Source organism: Zalophus californianus, chromosome 1, assembly GCF_009762305.2.
Source record: "Zalophus californianus isolate mZalCal1 chromosome 1, mZalCal1.pri.v2, whole genome shotgun sequence".
In the NCBI taxonomy this organism is placed as follows: Eukaryota; Metazoa; Chordata; class Mammalia; order Carnivora; family Otariidae; genus Zalophus; species Zalophus californianus.
This window is the reverse complement of record NC_045595.1, coordinates 170,335,836-170,351,039: the sequence shown is the minus strand read 5'-3', so window position 1 is coordinate 170,351,039 and position 15,204 is coordinate 170,335,836. Positions and strand designations below refer to the sequence as shown.

At 38.5% G+C, this 15,204-nt stretch overlaps 1 protein-coding gene across 2 annotated transcripts in view; it reads right to left on the bottom strand.

Annotated features, from left to right (window-relative positions):
- Positions 1-15,204, bottom strand: part of DCBLD2 (discoidin, CUB and LCCL domain containing 2) — a 91,279-nt gene that overhangs the window by 4,047 nt on the left and 72,028 nt on the right. For both annotated transcript variants that reach the window (XM_027581810.2, XM_027581809.2), the window contains 7 exons: positions 14,695-14,819; positions 9,913-10,063; positions 9,055-9,141; positions 8,781-8,906; positions 5,714-5,807; positions 3,765-3,814; positions 119-256 (listed from right to left, as the gene is read on the bottom strand). In XM_027581810.2, the coding sequence (XP_027437611.1) occupies positions 119-256; positions 3,765-3,814; positions 5,714-5,807; positions 8,781-8,906; positions 9,055-9,141; positions 9,913-10,063; positions 14,695-14,819 (771 nt within the window). The remainder of the gene's footprint in view (positions 1-118; positions 257-3,764; positions 3,815-5,713; positions 5,808-8,780; positions 8,907-9,054; positions 9,142-9,912; positions 10,064-14,694; positions 14,820-15,204) is intronic.

Genomic DNA, 15,204 nt, shown 5'->3' with positions numbered 1-15,204 from the left:
ACCGTTCATTTCTTACATTTGAAAAAGAGAAAAGACACTATAAATCCCAAATCCCAAATTTCCAGCCTAGTGCGGCAGTTTCTTCCTCCACTCTGTGGCGAAGGCTGCACATGGTTACCTGCAGAATCCGTCTGCAGCACTGTGGTGACTTCTCTTGGACTCAAGTGATTAACTTCACTGCTGCTGTAGCGAACAGGGGTTTCCTCGTGTTCCACTGATTTGGCAGGGAGAAACTGCTTCATTCCTTTCCACCAACCTTCACGGTGATTGTAAGCAAGACAGAAAGACCATTAAATAAAATCCTAGGCCTGAAATGATGACATTGTTTACGGGAGAAATCCTGTTGCATTTAAGCCATTTCTCTCTCTTTTTTTTAAAAGATCTTATTTATTTATTAGACGGCGAGCGAGAGAGAAACAGCATGAGAGGGGAGAGGGTCAGAGGGAGAAGCACGCTCCCTGCTGAGCCGGGAGCCCGATGTGGGACTCGATCCTAGGACCCCAGGATCATGACCTGAGCCGAAGGCAGTCGCTTAACCAACGGAGCCACCCAGGCGCCCTTTTTTTTTTTTTTTAAAGATTTTTATTTATTTATTAAGCCATTTCTCTAACACACTAGTACAAACTAGCCTCTATGTTCAATATCTTTTTTTGTGTGGTAAAATACACATTACATAAAATTTACCATCTTAAGCATTTTTAAGTGTAGGTCAGGTAGCTTAAAATTCGTTCACACTGCTGTGCAACTATCACTACCATCTATCTCTGTAACTTTCCATCTTGTAAAACTAAAACTCCATCCCCATGAAACAGTGACTCCCCATTCTTCATTCCCCTCACCAATGGCAACCACCACTTTACTGGCTTTATGATTTTGACTAAGCACTTCATCTAAATGGAATCATATGGTATTTGTCTTTTTGTGACTGGCTTATTTTGCTTAGCATATGTCCTCAAGGATCATCCATCTTGCAGCATATTACAGAAAATCTTTCCTTTTTAAGGCTAAATAATATTCCATTGCACTTATACAACACCTTTTGCTTTTCCATTCATCAGCTGATGGTCACTTGGGTGGCTTCCACATTTTAACTGTTGTGAATAACTTTGCAATGAAAACTGACGTACAAATAGCTCTTTGAGACCCTGCTTTTAATTCTGTTGGGTGGAACTGTTGGATCATACGGTAATTATTTTTATCAGGAACAGCCATAGTGTTTTCCACAGCACCGAACCATTTTACAGTCCCACCAACAGTACACAAACATTCTAATTTCTCCACATCCTCATCAACTCTTACTGTTGTTTTTTTGATAGGAGACACCTCATGAGTGTGAGGTGTTATCTCACAGTTTTCATTTCCCTAAAGATTAGCGATATTGAGCATTTTTTCATGTGCTTATTGGCCATTTGTATATATTCTTTGGAGAAAAGTCTACTCAAGTCCTTTGTCCATTTGTGAACTGTTTTTTTTGCTGTGTTTTAGAAGTTCTCTAAATATTCTGGGTATGAATCCTTTAGCAGATACATGATTTGTAAATGCTTTCTCCCATTCTATGCGTTGCCTTTTTACTCTCTAGATAGTATATTCTGACACACAAAATTTTTAAATTTCCATGAAGTCTATTTTCTTTTGTTAAATTGTGCATTTGCTGTCATAGCTAAGAAGCCATTGCCAAGTCCACTGTCATCAAGTTTTTGTCCTGTGTTTTTTTTCCACAAGTTTTATTGTTTAAGATATTACATTTTGGTCTTTCATCCACTTTTGAGTTTATTTTTACAAATGGGTGTTAAGTAGGAGTCCTACTTTATTCTTTTACATGTGGACATCCAATGTTCCTAGCACCATTTGTTGGAAAGACTGTCATTTCCCCAATGGTCTTGGCACCCTTGCCAAAAATCATTTGTCCCTATTTAGGAGCATTTATTTCTGGGCTCTCCATTCCACTGGTGTGTATTTATGCCAATACCACACTGCTTTGATTAACTTTGCAGTAAATTCTGAAATCAGGATATGTGAAATCTTCTAGTTTTATTCTTCTTTTCCAAGACTGTCTTGGCTATTTGGAGTCCCTTAAAATTCTATATGAATTTTAGAATAGATTTTTCTGTTTGTACAAAAAATATCAAAGGAGTTTTGATAGGGATTGCTATTGAATCTGTAGATTACTTTGGGTAGTACTGGCATATTAACAATATTAAGTTTTCAATCCACAAACACAGGGTATGTTTTCATTTATGTCTTTTTTAAATTTCTTTAGCAATGTTTATAGTTTGCATTGTACAAGTCTTTTACCTCCTTGGTTAAATGAACTAAGTATTTTATTCTTTTTGATGCAAATGTAAGTGAAACTTTTTATAATTTCCTTTTCAGACTGTTCAGTTTGTGTACAGAAATGCAACTAATGTTAATACTTAGAAGTTCATTTAACCAAGGAGGTAAAAGGTGTGTTGACTTTGTATCCTGAGAGTTGGCTCAGTTATTGGTGCTAAGAGCTTTTTTTTTTGGTGGAATCTTTTAAGGCTTAATTCTCCTTTAAGCGTTTGGTAGGATTTTTCTTTTTTGAGAGATTTTTGATTATTGACTCAATCTCTTTAGTAGTTATATACAAGTCAATTCAGATTTTCTATTTCTTTGTGATTTAGTCTTGGTAGGTTTTATATTTCTGGAAATTTGTCAATTTCACCTAGTTCATTCAATTTTTTGGCATATGACTATTCAACATACTCTCATAATCCTTTTCATTTCTGTAGAATCAGCAGTGATGCCTGCACTTTCTTTTCTGATTTTAGTAGTTTCAATCTTTTTTCTTATTCCATCTAAAAGTTTGTTAAACTTTTTGAAGAACTAACATTTGATTTCACCGATTTCCTCTATTTTCCCATTCTCCATTTTGTTTCTCTCTCTTATCTTTATTATTTCTTTCCTTCTGGTAGCTTTGGGTTTAGTTTGTTCTTGTTCTAATTCCTTAAGTTGTTCAAGCTCATTTTTTTTTTTCTTTGATGGGATATCTAGGGCAATGCAGAACATGGTAGAAATTTCTATCAAAAGCACATACAGAAGCAAATCACTCCTATAAAAGTGCAGGCAAATACAGTTTGTCTCTTGTAGGGTGGTTTTTGATAAGTTTTTCTGAAAAAATACTTCCCAGATCTACCTTGGGGTGTTAGCAGCACAGAATCTGCCCCCACCACTGCTTTTTTCTACGTTAGTCACAGCGGTGAACTCTGCCTTTCACTGTTCCAGTAGCAAGACCGGAAAGTAGGAGACCTGCAGGGGGCCTCTGGAGTCGCCTGCTGCCCTCTGCCCCCAGAGTAGAGTTCAGAAGACAACTCATCACGGCAGAGACGGCCGACCTCCCAATACCCAAACTGCTAGGCTCTACTTGGGAAGTACCCACAACACAGTGACACACACGCACTGTGTTACCAAGGCCACAGTGCTTTTACACAGGGCTTACATAGTCCACAAAGAAAGCTGGTCTCCTCAAGAAAAACAGATACGCGGCACAAACTGCACAGGTTTTCCAGGAAAAAGGAACAGAGGGCGCGTTACGAAAAATCCTTACTTTTCATTGCATTACTTATTGGCTACAAGAGATTTTATAGAAGAGTAAAAATGATCAGAAGGTTAGAGGAAGATCATTTTTCTCCCAAGTGTTGGGGAGTTTATGTGGGCCTGAAAACAACTCTCCTCTTTCACTACTGCCACCTGGAGGGGTGGGACTTCCCTCTGATGGGAGGGGGTGCAAAGTCCTGGCTTACCTGCCCGGTCCCAGTAAGGTAAGTCGTAGGTGCCTTCGGTTTTTTTCTTTCTGGAAAAATAGAGAAAAAACACGTTAGTAAACAGAGTGAATTCATGAGTAAGACAGCTCTGAAAGTGTGGGATAAACACTCAAGTTAATAATTAGTCAGGAGTACGCATTTCCATTTGTTGACCTACCCGGCAGGGCCCTCCATTTCAAAGTCGCCACTGCTGAAACTTATAAATTTTGGACTCTCAATAAATTTTACACAACCATCTCCTGAGATAGCTATTCTGTTACCCAAGGTACTTCCTGCTCAGGGGATAAAGGAATAAGAAAGGCTAAGTCTATAGATAAAAAGAATCTCATCAAAGACCCACAGGTGATGTGTGGGTTCTTATGGGAAAGTTATTATTAGGTCTGTTTCAGTTTCAAATACAAACTATGCAAATCCATTGATTTCCATCTGTGTCCTGAGAATCTGAACATCCATAGGGTCCTTTAAGCACGAGCCAAAACGGATTTCAGGACTTGCCTCCCGCCTCCCCATCCTCGCCCTCTGGGCTTTGACTGTAGTGGATGAGACTCGACTGCCCGACTGACCACTCCGCTCTGCTGCGTGTGGATTGGGTGACCTCATATAAGTCATGTATGCGCTGTCTCTTCTTTCTCTGTAAAACAGTACCTGCTTTGTAGGTTGTTTTGAGGATTAAATGAATTGAACCATGTGAAGAACTTACACTAATGCCTAAAATCAGCTTTCATTTCGTATAAAAACGAGCTGTTGCTGCTGTCCTCACTGTTCCTATTGCTTCTACCCAGTTCCCCGAGAGCACCCTGGACTTTCCCTGCCCTCAGAGTAACTTGCTGGGTCTCTGTCTACACGGCCTTCCTACAGCCATGAATCCAGGATCCAGCTGCTTCTTCAGCTTCTTCTGGTGGCACACAGTGTTATGATGGTACCATCGCTGCCCATCTTCTGGACTGTATCCTTTCCCAGTCTGTGAACTCTGGGGCTCACACTGGAATCCCAGCACATGCTCAGTACTCAGCACAAGGCAGGAGCTCAAACAGCTGAGGGAACGAATGAAGTCACGCTCTCGTCCACCAAACCTGTCCCTCCTGCTCCATCATCTCCACTCAGGACGTCTCTCCTGGTCTGAGTGCACAAGCCAGAAACTTCCGATCATCCGGGACCCCTCCTCCTTCCTTTGCAGACAGCCAGTTGTGCCTCATCTCATAAACTCACCCGTTTGCCTCACCCCCCTCAGGGAGACCCCCATCTACCAAATGAAACCTGAATCCCTCTGGCCCTGAAGGCCTCCCGGACCCAGGCCCAGGTCTGGATCCAGGCCCCCCGGATCCAGGCTGCGCCTGCACGGTTCTTCCTCAGCCCTCTCCCGTACCCCGCCCACGCATGAGCACTCACTGCCCTGCCTGCACTCCATGTCTCTGTGCCTTCGCTCAAGCACAGAGTCTGGGCTGTTCTCTACCTTCCTCCATTCAGGCAAATCCAACGTTCTCGTTAAGGCGAAACAAACTTGAGGATTACTCTTTCCTGCAGAAAAGGTTTCAGATAACTCTCATGGTTCTCACATCTGTGCTCCCCAGCACTTCAAAAAGAACTCCTCCAGCCATATTACAGTTCCACGTCTTGTCAATCAACCCTGCCAAACACCTGGGAGATAGGAGTTGTGTCTCGTTCTTTCAGGAAATATTACTAAGTACCTATTATGTGTCAGACGATGTAAAGCAGATTTTGATACAATAAAGGCACTCTGTAACTGACTACGCTACTGAACAAATTTTTTATGGAAAGGAGAAACCAATGTATTTTGACTTTAAGAACTACCTTAACTCTCCCCTTCTCAAAAAGGTGAATGGTAGTTCACCTTGTATATTTAGTTTTTATTTCACACTTGGAAACACCCCTTCTAGGACAAGCAGGTGAGCTGGTTAGGGACTCACCTGCTTCTCCAATGCCAAGTGCACACTACTACGAGGATGAGGGTGGTGAGCACCATGACGAGCACCGGGACTAGGACCGCAGCCAAGGCCACATCTGAAAACACACCAAGGGCAGAGTCATGAAGATAAAGGGGGAAGGTTACCCACATCATCCTTCAAAGCTTTTCTATCTCAAAAACTGCCACACACATTGTTCATGGAACGAGAATGGGCGTGTGTGAGTCAATGGCAGCAGCCTTCACAGATAACGTGGAAGTCTGTCACACTACTTGCTTCAGCTCTGTATACACTTAAAACTTTTCATAGTTGCTTTTTAAATCACCAAGACAAACTGAAAGACCAATGAAAAACTTGGAAAATATATTTCTGAATATGTGATAAAGGGTTACCATCATCTCTATATTAGAGTTTATACATCAAAACCAATCAATAGAAAAATCAGCAGAGATGAACGAGCAATATGATTAGAAAACATAAGTGAGTATTCAACATGTTAGCTTCACTAGTAATCACAGAAAGAGAAGTTAAAACAAGAATAAGATGCTATTTCTGCTCATCGAATTGGCAAGTATTTAAAAGAATAATTGTTAGAAAGGATATCAAGAAACAGTTATTTTTATGGGACTTTAAATGGATCCTTTATCATTTTGGGGCAATATGTATAAAAATTGATTACTTGGCAATTCCATGTCTAGAATTTATTCTTAGAAAAAAATTAAGATAGCATTCACAGATGCATTTTTAAAGAGGTTTCTGTATCTTCAAGAGTGAAAAACTGGAAATAATCCAAATGCCCAAAAATGAAAGGGAATAAATACATAATATCTTTTTCATAGTAAAATATTATCCAGCAATTGGAAATGTGTATATTAGGGGGATGGGGGAAATATTTATAGATATGGGAAGATAACAACACAGTGTTAAGTATGAAAAAGCCAATTGTATCAACAGGGCAGAAAAGGACAATGCTTGAGCCTGCAGGAATTAGGAGATCATTTAATTCTCTTATCTCCCTCCACAGATAAGGAAGCCCAGGCCCAGATACAGCAAATGGTCTGCCTAAGGTCGCTTGAGACATCAGCTTCTTCCCTAGTTTGCCACCCACCGCCCCCCGCCCCATCTTAGCAATGAGGACAGACACAGCCACCGCTGATCCCTCCTGGGGGCTAAGCACCAGACACTGTGGGGCCTGACCCACAACATCTTAGGTACCCTTATGATTGTATCCAAGAGAGAGAGAAAGAGGCTGCCGATGCAGGAGAGGGAGAGGATAATCAATAACCTGAGGCCTCTGAGAAGGTGGATGGATGGCAACAAGGGCACAGGTGGATCAGCCTTGGACAGTACAAGGAACTCCCTCCTTCCACGCAGTGGACAGAGGGTACAGGTGAGTTTACAGGCTCCACAAACAGGGAGTTTCCTTCTACTTGCTTTTACTTTCTTTGAAAAGTTGAAGTGGTAACTCAGAGTGAGTAAATAATCTCTGAGTCAAGGGTTTGAAAAACATGGAGAAGTGACTGCTGAGAAGAGACAGAAGAGCTAACCAGAGAAACAGAAAGACCGCCGGCTGGTGCTGAGGGCCCCATCTGGAGAGGATTCAGGAAGCTACAGTGGCACAAATCTGACCATGATATGATTTTCTCTAGCATCGCTCTCAGCCTGGATGTAAAAATGGAAAAGGAGAAGTGCATAAAACGGAGATCATGACTCAGGGCTAGAAAGCACTAAGAAGTCAGAGGGGTAAATGTGCTTTATCCCTAAAATTTGTGAAATTGGAGAGAGAATAATCAGGTCAGGTAGATACGGTTCGATTTAATCAGAGGTTTCAAAAAATCTGCTTAGGTTCAAAAAAAGAATAAAAAGTCTATACACCACCATCCCAGAGAAAAGGAGAGAAGAGGTCTTTAACTGAAAAGACCTGTACATTCTTTGTTATTCTTCTGAAGCTTACAGGAATGCTAGCTCTGGAAGAAAATGCTTTAAGGACAGTTTTAGTCTTGAGATTTTAAGATTCTGTAATCAGACTTTAAGGAGCAATACTTTCAAATGACTGTTCTTCCATCCAGACATGTGGTCTGGGATTCTGCCCAAACAGTCATCATCTGCAAAATGGTAAGAAGTTCTGTGGGACACTGAGATCTCTTGTCTCTAGGAAGTCTTGCTTCTCTTTAGCTTTTCTAGCAGCATGAGAAAGAAAGTGGTCTGTCTAGAAAATACCTTAGAAGATGGGGAAAAAAGTGACACGTGGAAAGTTGGAGTTATGTGAATCAGGCAAATTTTCAGAAAATGAGAATGAATAAAGTCCCGTGTGGCACAAGTTACTCGGAATGAATTGCCTTCTCTTCTCTGCACTGTCCTGAAAATGCTTTATCTGCCAACACTGAAATTAATTCCTCTACGACACTGATGGTTTCTTCCGAATTCAACTGGAATTTTGTTTTTCAACAACTAGTAAAATCAAAGTATTATGTTTTGTATGTGTTAATACCTTATTTATCGGTAATAAAATTTGAAAGTAAATTCTACTACATTTATATTTATAATATGAAAAAATTACGATATAAACATTTTCAAAATAGAGACCAAAGTTTTTTAATGAATATATTAACTCAGTATTTTTTAAAAAGTGTCAGTTTTCAACCAAACTGGTTTTTTCCCCCTTCTTCCCTTTTTGCCACCAAAATTCCCTATCCAACAAATTAATATATAACCAGAGGGGGGGAAAAAAGTTTGTTTCCTGCTATGGTTTTAGTTATTTCTAGAAATAGAGACTCCTTGTGTTTAGCTGTGGTAGGAAAAAAAACATCACAAGAGGAGACCCAGAACACAGCAGCCATCTCTAAATATTTAAAGAACAATTCTACAACGATACCAGAGAAGAGAAATCAGAGCAATGTAATCAGTTTCTTTTCCAAGGAGAGGAATAAAAGTTTTTTCTGTTCTTAAGAAATACAGTTAAGAGGAAAAGAAATTGATGGTTTAAAAGCTGGAAATGCTCCTGAAAATTAAGTTACAAACAATATAAAATGCTACTATGTAACAGGTGTTAATTTCTGGATTTGCATACCTTTGGTGACACTTGGAGTCACGGTAGTATTTTTGATATCAGGAGTGGCTGTTGTTTGCTCCGTCTGTGCAGGAAACTCATTGTTACTGCGAGGTTGTAGTGGTTGAGTAAATTTTGGGGCTCGACCTTGGAAAAAGTTTTAAAAACTCTTTATTCTTTTATCTACATCAACTTGATTAAAACAAAGTTATTTTATAATGCTTTTAATACATTTATGGAAAATTATACCACAAATCCAGGGAATACCAAATTCTCACACTTAAAGGAAGCATACCTTTGGCTATTTTTGGAGGGGCTGTAGTGTTTTTGAGGTCATTGCTGTTCCGAGGAGGTGGAGGTTGAGTAAGTTTTGGTGGACGACCTTGAAAAATGGTTTAGAAAAGTTTATACATTTTGCTTATAAGAGTCATAGCTAAAAACAGTAATTTAAATATCTTCAACATATCCTAGAGGACTTATTTCTGCCCAGTAATTTTAAATCTTGGACAGCAATATGCCAGAAGGATAAATATACTACACATTAAACATACAAACTTACTGGGATTTCTCACTTTTTATAAAATTCAATTGTTTTTAAAATAATTTTCGTAGGAGAACACGGAGGAGGTGGATGACGTTAAACTCTAAAGCTACAGAAGTATCATCACAGCCTGACATACTACTCATTCAATCATTTAATAACTGTTTGTGGAGGGCCCACTACGTGGGGGCATTGTGGTAGGTTCTAGAGATACAACAGTAAATAAGGTATTAAAATATTCTAGAATACTGAGGGAAGTTACTTCCACTTTTAATTTTTTCAAAGGAAAAGGCACTTGGACTAAGGTTACCGTTATAATCATCGGTATTGATGGTACAATATTATGCTTCATGGGACCTGATTAAAAATTAAGATTGAGACTAGATCTGAAAAGCAATCTCATTTCATTATCTCATCGACGATGCTCTCTTCTTCCACTTGTAACCTTGGAAAACATTCTGGTAACTGGCTTTTTAATAGGATAACTATTTCTTTTAAAAATCCTCTTTAAGAAGATATTGTAGTTAAAAGCCGAACACTCATATTATCACTACTTATTTTCTCTGAGAATAGCAAAGCCATTTTAAATTAAATAACATACTATTGCTTTACCTTTAGGAATAAACTGACATCCAAGCAGTTCCATTTTCATGGCAATTTTCTGCTGCCATTGTGTAGGATTCACTCTAATAAAACGTGCAATAATTGGTGGCAAAAAGTTATTACGCACATCCTGGTGATAATCTTTGTTTCCTTGAAATATCTTTAAAAAACAAAAAATTGGTACTTTATGTCAACAGAGGTCAGGGCTAAACTGTTCCACTGAAACGTATTTTTGGTTTTTGCTTTGGGCCTTAAATGAGATCTGTAAAGTATGACAGTAAGAATTAATTTCTCAGAAAATAAATCATAATTTGGACTATTAAGCTGCGCATTCTTATCAAAAACTAAGAGTACTGAGTACAAAAATGATTTTAAAATGATTGAAACATACCAAAAATGCTAATTTGGCAATTTGAGAAGAATGTTTCAGCTGCAGTGAGACAGTGTAATTCTTGTAATAAATGAGTAATTCTAGTCCTGCGGCACTACCAGCTATTTAAAAATATTAATTTTCAAAGTAAAGCATAATTGAAAATACAAGGTCTTAGAGGAAATGCTTTACTGTATACTTCTCATACTTTTTCTCTCAGAAAAGAGACAGAAAGTGAACATACACTAAGGAATGCATAACAGCAATATACTTCCACCTACTGGAGAAACTACATAAAGACAGTTCCTGTATTATCCATTTTCATTCTCTGCTGCTATCTAAACTTCACAAGCGATTCTGAAACACTGTTGCCTAATTTTAATGATCCTAAGTAAACAGCAACAGATGCATTATACGTTATACGTATTATACGAATAGTCTTTAGATAAAAATACATAAAAATACAAGTGACTACCTCATCCCCTCAACCATTTTGAGCAAATAATGATAGTATGTAACACTGCAAGAGCTCTTATTTACAAAGCATTTTCATAGAAGTAACTCAGCTGTTCTCCATGACAACCCCATGAAGTAGGCAGAACCCAGAAAACTGCAGCTCCAGAATGTAAACGGACTGCATAAGCAGTCAATGACCAAGCAGTGACTTGAGTCCGAGTCTCCTGACTTAACTCTAGGGCTCCACTAAGTGAAAAGTCTTCCTTGTTCCTTTATGCCAAATCAGCTGGCTAGTTTCTAAAGGCTGCTAATAAATAGATACCTGCCTAAAATCAAAGTGGTTTGTATTTTATCAGTTAATGTGAGAGCAAGTAAATGTTTAACTCTTCCATTAAGTCATGTCCAAATGTAGCTATTTTCTTTTGGCTGATTCACAAAGCATTAGATTGTAAACTTCTAAGATGTGTTAATAGCCTTCATTTTCTACAAGGTTTGTTTTGAAGTTATAATAATTTCCAAACTAGTAAACTCCCATTATTTCCTCAGCTATTACTCTGAAATAAAATGAAGGCAAATATTTGCAGTCTATTACATTAGTGGTACAGGAACGATGATCACTTTAGGACATGAAAACTATCCCTGAGGTCTTACTCCACACCGCAGTTTCATTTTTATAAAAAACCTTAAAGGAAAAAGATTTTATATAAACTAAGTAAAAAAGATCTGCTATAATCTATGAGCATTTATTATAAGCCCCTGTGTGTAGCGAGGTCTGCAAGGAGTCATGAGGATAAAGATGGAAATGGAAGTCCAAGTTCCTACTCTCAAGGAACTTAAATTTTACAGGATATTACCACACACAAGATACAGCACACTATTAAAAAGCAATATATTATGAAGCAAGTTGTATATTCATTCCTATCTTCTAAAAACAAACCCAAAAGCTGTCTCAGTCTATGTGCTTATGCATGTGTGCATACTTAGAAAGGGTGTGAAAATGAATACACCAATTACTCTTGAGTTGGAGGCAGATGAGGGAGCAGATGGGCTAATGTGAGGCAAGAGACTGGTATTCTGTGTAAGGACTTCCACTTCTATCCAGGACAGACTAATAGGGACTAAGTTTACTCTTTGCCTTACACATCTGAAAAATCAGATAATATATGAAACAAGGGTTTTCCAACACTGGACAGTAGGCAGCATAGGGCTTTAATCCCTGAGAGAAGAGAAACACATGAGGTGAGCCTTTCCATTGCCCCAATATTGTCCGGGGAGAGCCTTGGTGGTCTCACTGAAATGAGGACACAGAGCTTGGAGATGGAGAGGCCAAGATGGATAGAATCTGAGACAGAGTGTAGGAGAGAAGAGAGCTGTGCAGAGAGAGGACACAGAGCTCGGAGATGGAGAGGCCAAGATGGCTAGAATTTGTGAAACAGAGTGTAGGAGAGAAGAGAGCTGCGCAGATAGAGAAGAGACTTCTCAGGTCTGTAGGGGGGTTTCCCCTTAAATCTTCAGTTGCATGTAAAGAAACGATCTGTGGATGGGAAAAGAACTGCTGGAAGGGAGGCAGCAGAACAATTCTCAGAGCTAGGCAAGGTTGGGAACAGTTCACATTACTAACAGATATCGTGGAGAAAACTCATAATACATGAGACTTTGGGGTGAGTACCTGGAACAGTACTAACAGTAGAAAAAAAATTAGGACTAAAAGCTACTCAGGTCCTGCCTAACAAAGCTAAAATGCAGACCTTAAAAAGATCAAATAATTCCAATTATTCCAAGTACCCATATCCCAGAATAAAGCTCAAAATTAGATAAATAATAATAGAAAATCTAGCACCAAACAATGTAAAAGTTCATAATGTTTGGCAACCAATAAAAAATTACCAGGTATGTAAAATATGACCCATAATATCCATCAACATGAAAAGACCCACATGTCACACATAAGTAGACAGAATCAGCAGATAAGGGCATCAAAAGAGGTACTATATATTCCATATGTTTTAGGGGCAGAAAAAAGCGTAAGCATGCTCAGTAGAAACTTGGAAAAAATTTTAAAAGCCCAAAACTGAAAATCTAGAAGTAAAAGTACACTGGATGGGATTAATAGATTAGATGTTACAGAACCAATTAGTGAACTTGAAGGCAAAACAATAAAATTTTCCAAACTAGAACATGGAGAGAGATAAAAAAAAAATGAACAGGGTATCAGTAAACTGTGAGACATCTTTAAGAGTCATAATATTCATGTAATTAGAATTAGGGAGGCAACAAATTTGAGAAAACATGCCCCACAATTTTCCAAATTTGAAGCAAATTATAACCAACAGATCCAAGAAGCTCAAAGAAACCCAAGCAGAAGAAACATGAAGACAACTACACAAAAGCACATCATAATCAAATTGCTTAAAACAGATGATAAAAAGAAAATCTTAACAACAGCTAAGGAATAAAAAGACACATTACATATTGAGGAACAAAGGTATGAAAGATAGAATTCTTACTGGAAAAATGCAAACCAGAAAACAGTGGAACAGCATATTTAAAGTGTGGAGGGAAAAACATCAACCTAGAATTCTATACCTTATGAAACTACCTTTCAAAAAATGAAGCAAAAGAGAAAGTCTTTTTCAGAAACATAATTCAATGGTGCTAGATGTTTTTATGATATAAACATGAATAATTCTTATAATTTTATAAAAAATTAACTATATTCCACAAGTATAATAAATATTCTATAAATAAGTATGGATGTGCCCAGAGTAAAAAGCAGCCAAGTTTGGGGTTATTCAGCAGAAGGAAGATAGGTATAAATACTGTTATTTACTTCAATGGGTAGAGCCTCACCACAGATGAAGGTCATGTGATATCAGGCAGAAGAGAGGGAAGAAGGCCTTGAATAACAACGGAAGAGTTTAGATCCATATGACAGATTATAAGGAGCCCCTGGAGTTTTCTGAATAGAGAGATAAGAAAAGTGGTAATTGAAGATATATTAGCAAATCGTATATATGATAGAGAACAGATAGTATCATATAATTGAAACAAAACTCAGGGAAGTTTCATTAAAAAAATTTGTGCTTATAATTTCAATTCTAGATAAGAAGAAATCTACCTTCCTCAGGGACAAGGACTCCCCCCAGGTACAAGGTCTTGTGGTGGATCATGGGCCAGGAGCCTGGGTGAAAGTGATATCTAGAGGATAGCCACTTCTCCCTACTCCCCACCCCTTATCATCTGCGCTAGAGCATTCCTGCATTATCACTGTCTCCTAACTAAAACAATTTGATAAGTAACACGGAAGTTAAGGAAATTCTTCAGGTATGAAAAAACAGAAGTTTTCTAAGACAAAATTTGGTAAGGTGATCCTGAAATGACCTTTCAAGTCTATATCCAACACTTTAATGCACTTTTGCCTTTAGCTTTTGTCTTTTGTCCCCCTTGTCTACATAGAAGAAATCTGGGAACAAATTAGGCTCTCCATCATTCTGTGGATTAACAAGAAAAACTTAAGACAAGAAATTACAAGTTCCTTTTTAGAATTTCTTTTTTTTTTTTTAGTAAGTTATCACCACTTACTGAAAATTAGTCATTCATTCATTCATTCACTCATGTAGGCTCTACACTCAACGTGGGGTTTGAACTCATGACCCTGATCATTACTCATGATCAAGAGTCCCATGCTATACCGGCTGAGCCAGCAAGGTACCCCTCCTTTTTAGAATTTTTTAATAAAGTACCTAAACAATTGAGTTAAAAATGTTAACAATCATCAAAAGGGACCTAGAACCACTGAGAATTTCCTAACTATAGTTAGAAGAGTAAGGCTAATAACCAACACAGCCTAAAATAACCAGAAGAGCACAAAGACCAAATGATAGCTAACTTGAACATTACACAGGAGAGCTTCCGTGATTCTTGGCAAAGGCCCATTTTTTAAAATATCCTGGCAATCATTTTACCTTATCCTGCTCCACACCAGGTTCTCTGTAGACAGTCCATCTCTGTCCATCATCACTGTACAGAATTTTGTAAGCTGACACATAGTAATTGTGTTCCACCATGGTGGAGCCAGTGGTTACAATGCCTGGGGAATGGAAAGTTGCCTTCATTAGTGCACATGGTCTGATCCTTAAAGTCTGTTCAGCATTGAAGCACAAACACCTAAAGTACACTGTTAAAACATTTTTGCCAAAAGCACATTACCATCTCTAAGTGCAAGGTTTCATTATAACAGCAACTAAATCCTTGGTTTTGTTCCCTTGTAAAGATGCAAGAATTAGGGCGCCTGGGTGGCTCAGTTGGTTAAGTGTCTGCCTTTGGCTCAGGTCATGATCCCAGGGTCCTGGTATCGAGTCCCACATTGGGCTCCTTGCTCAGCGGGGAGTCTGCTTCTCTCTCTCTCTCTCTCCCCCTCTGTCCCTCCCCCACTGTTCGTTCTCTCTCAAAAAATAAAATCTTTAAAAAAAAAA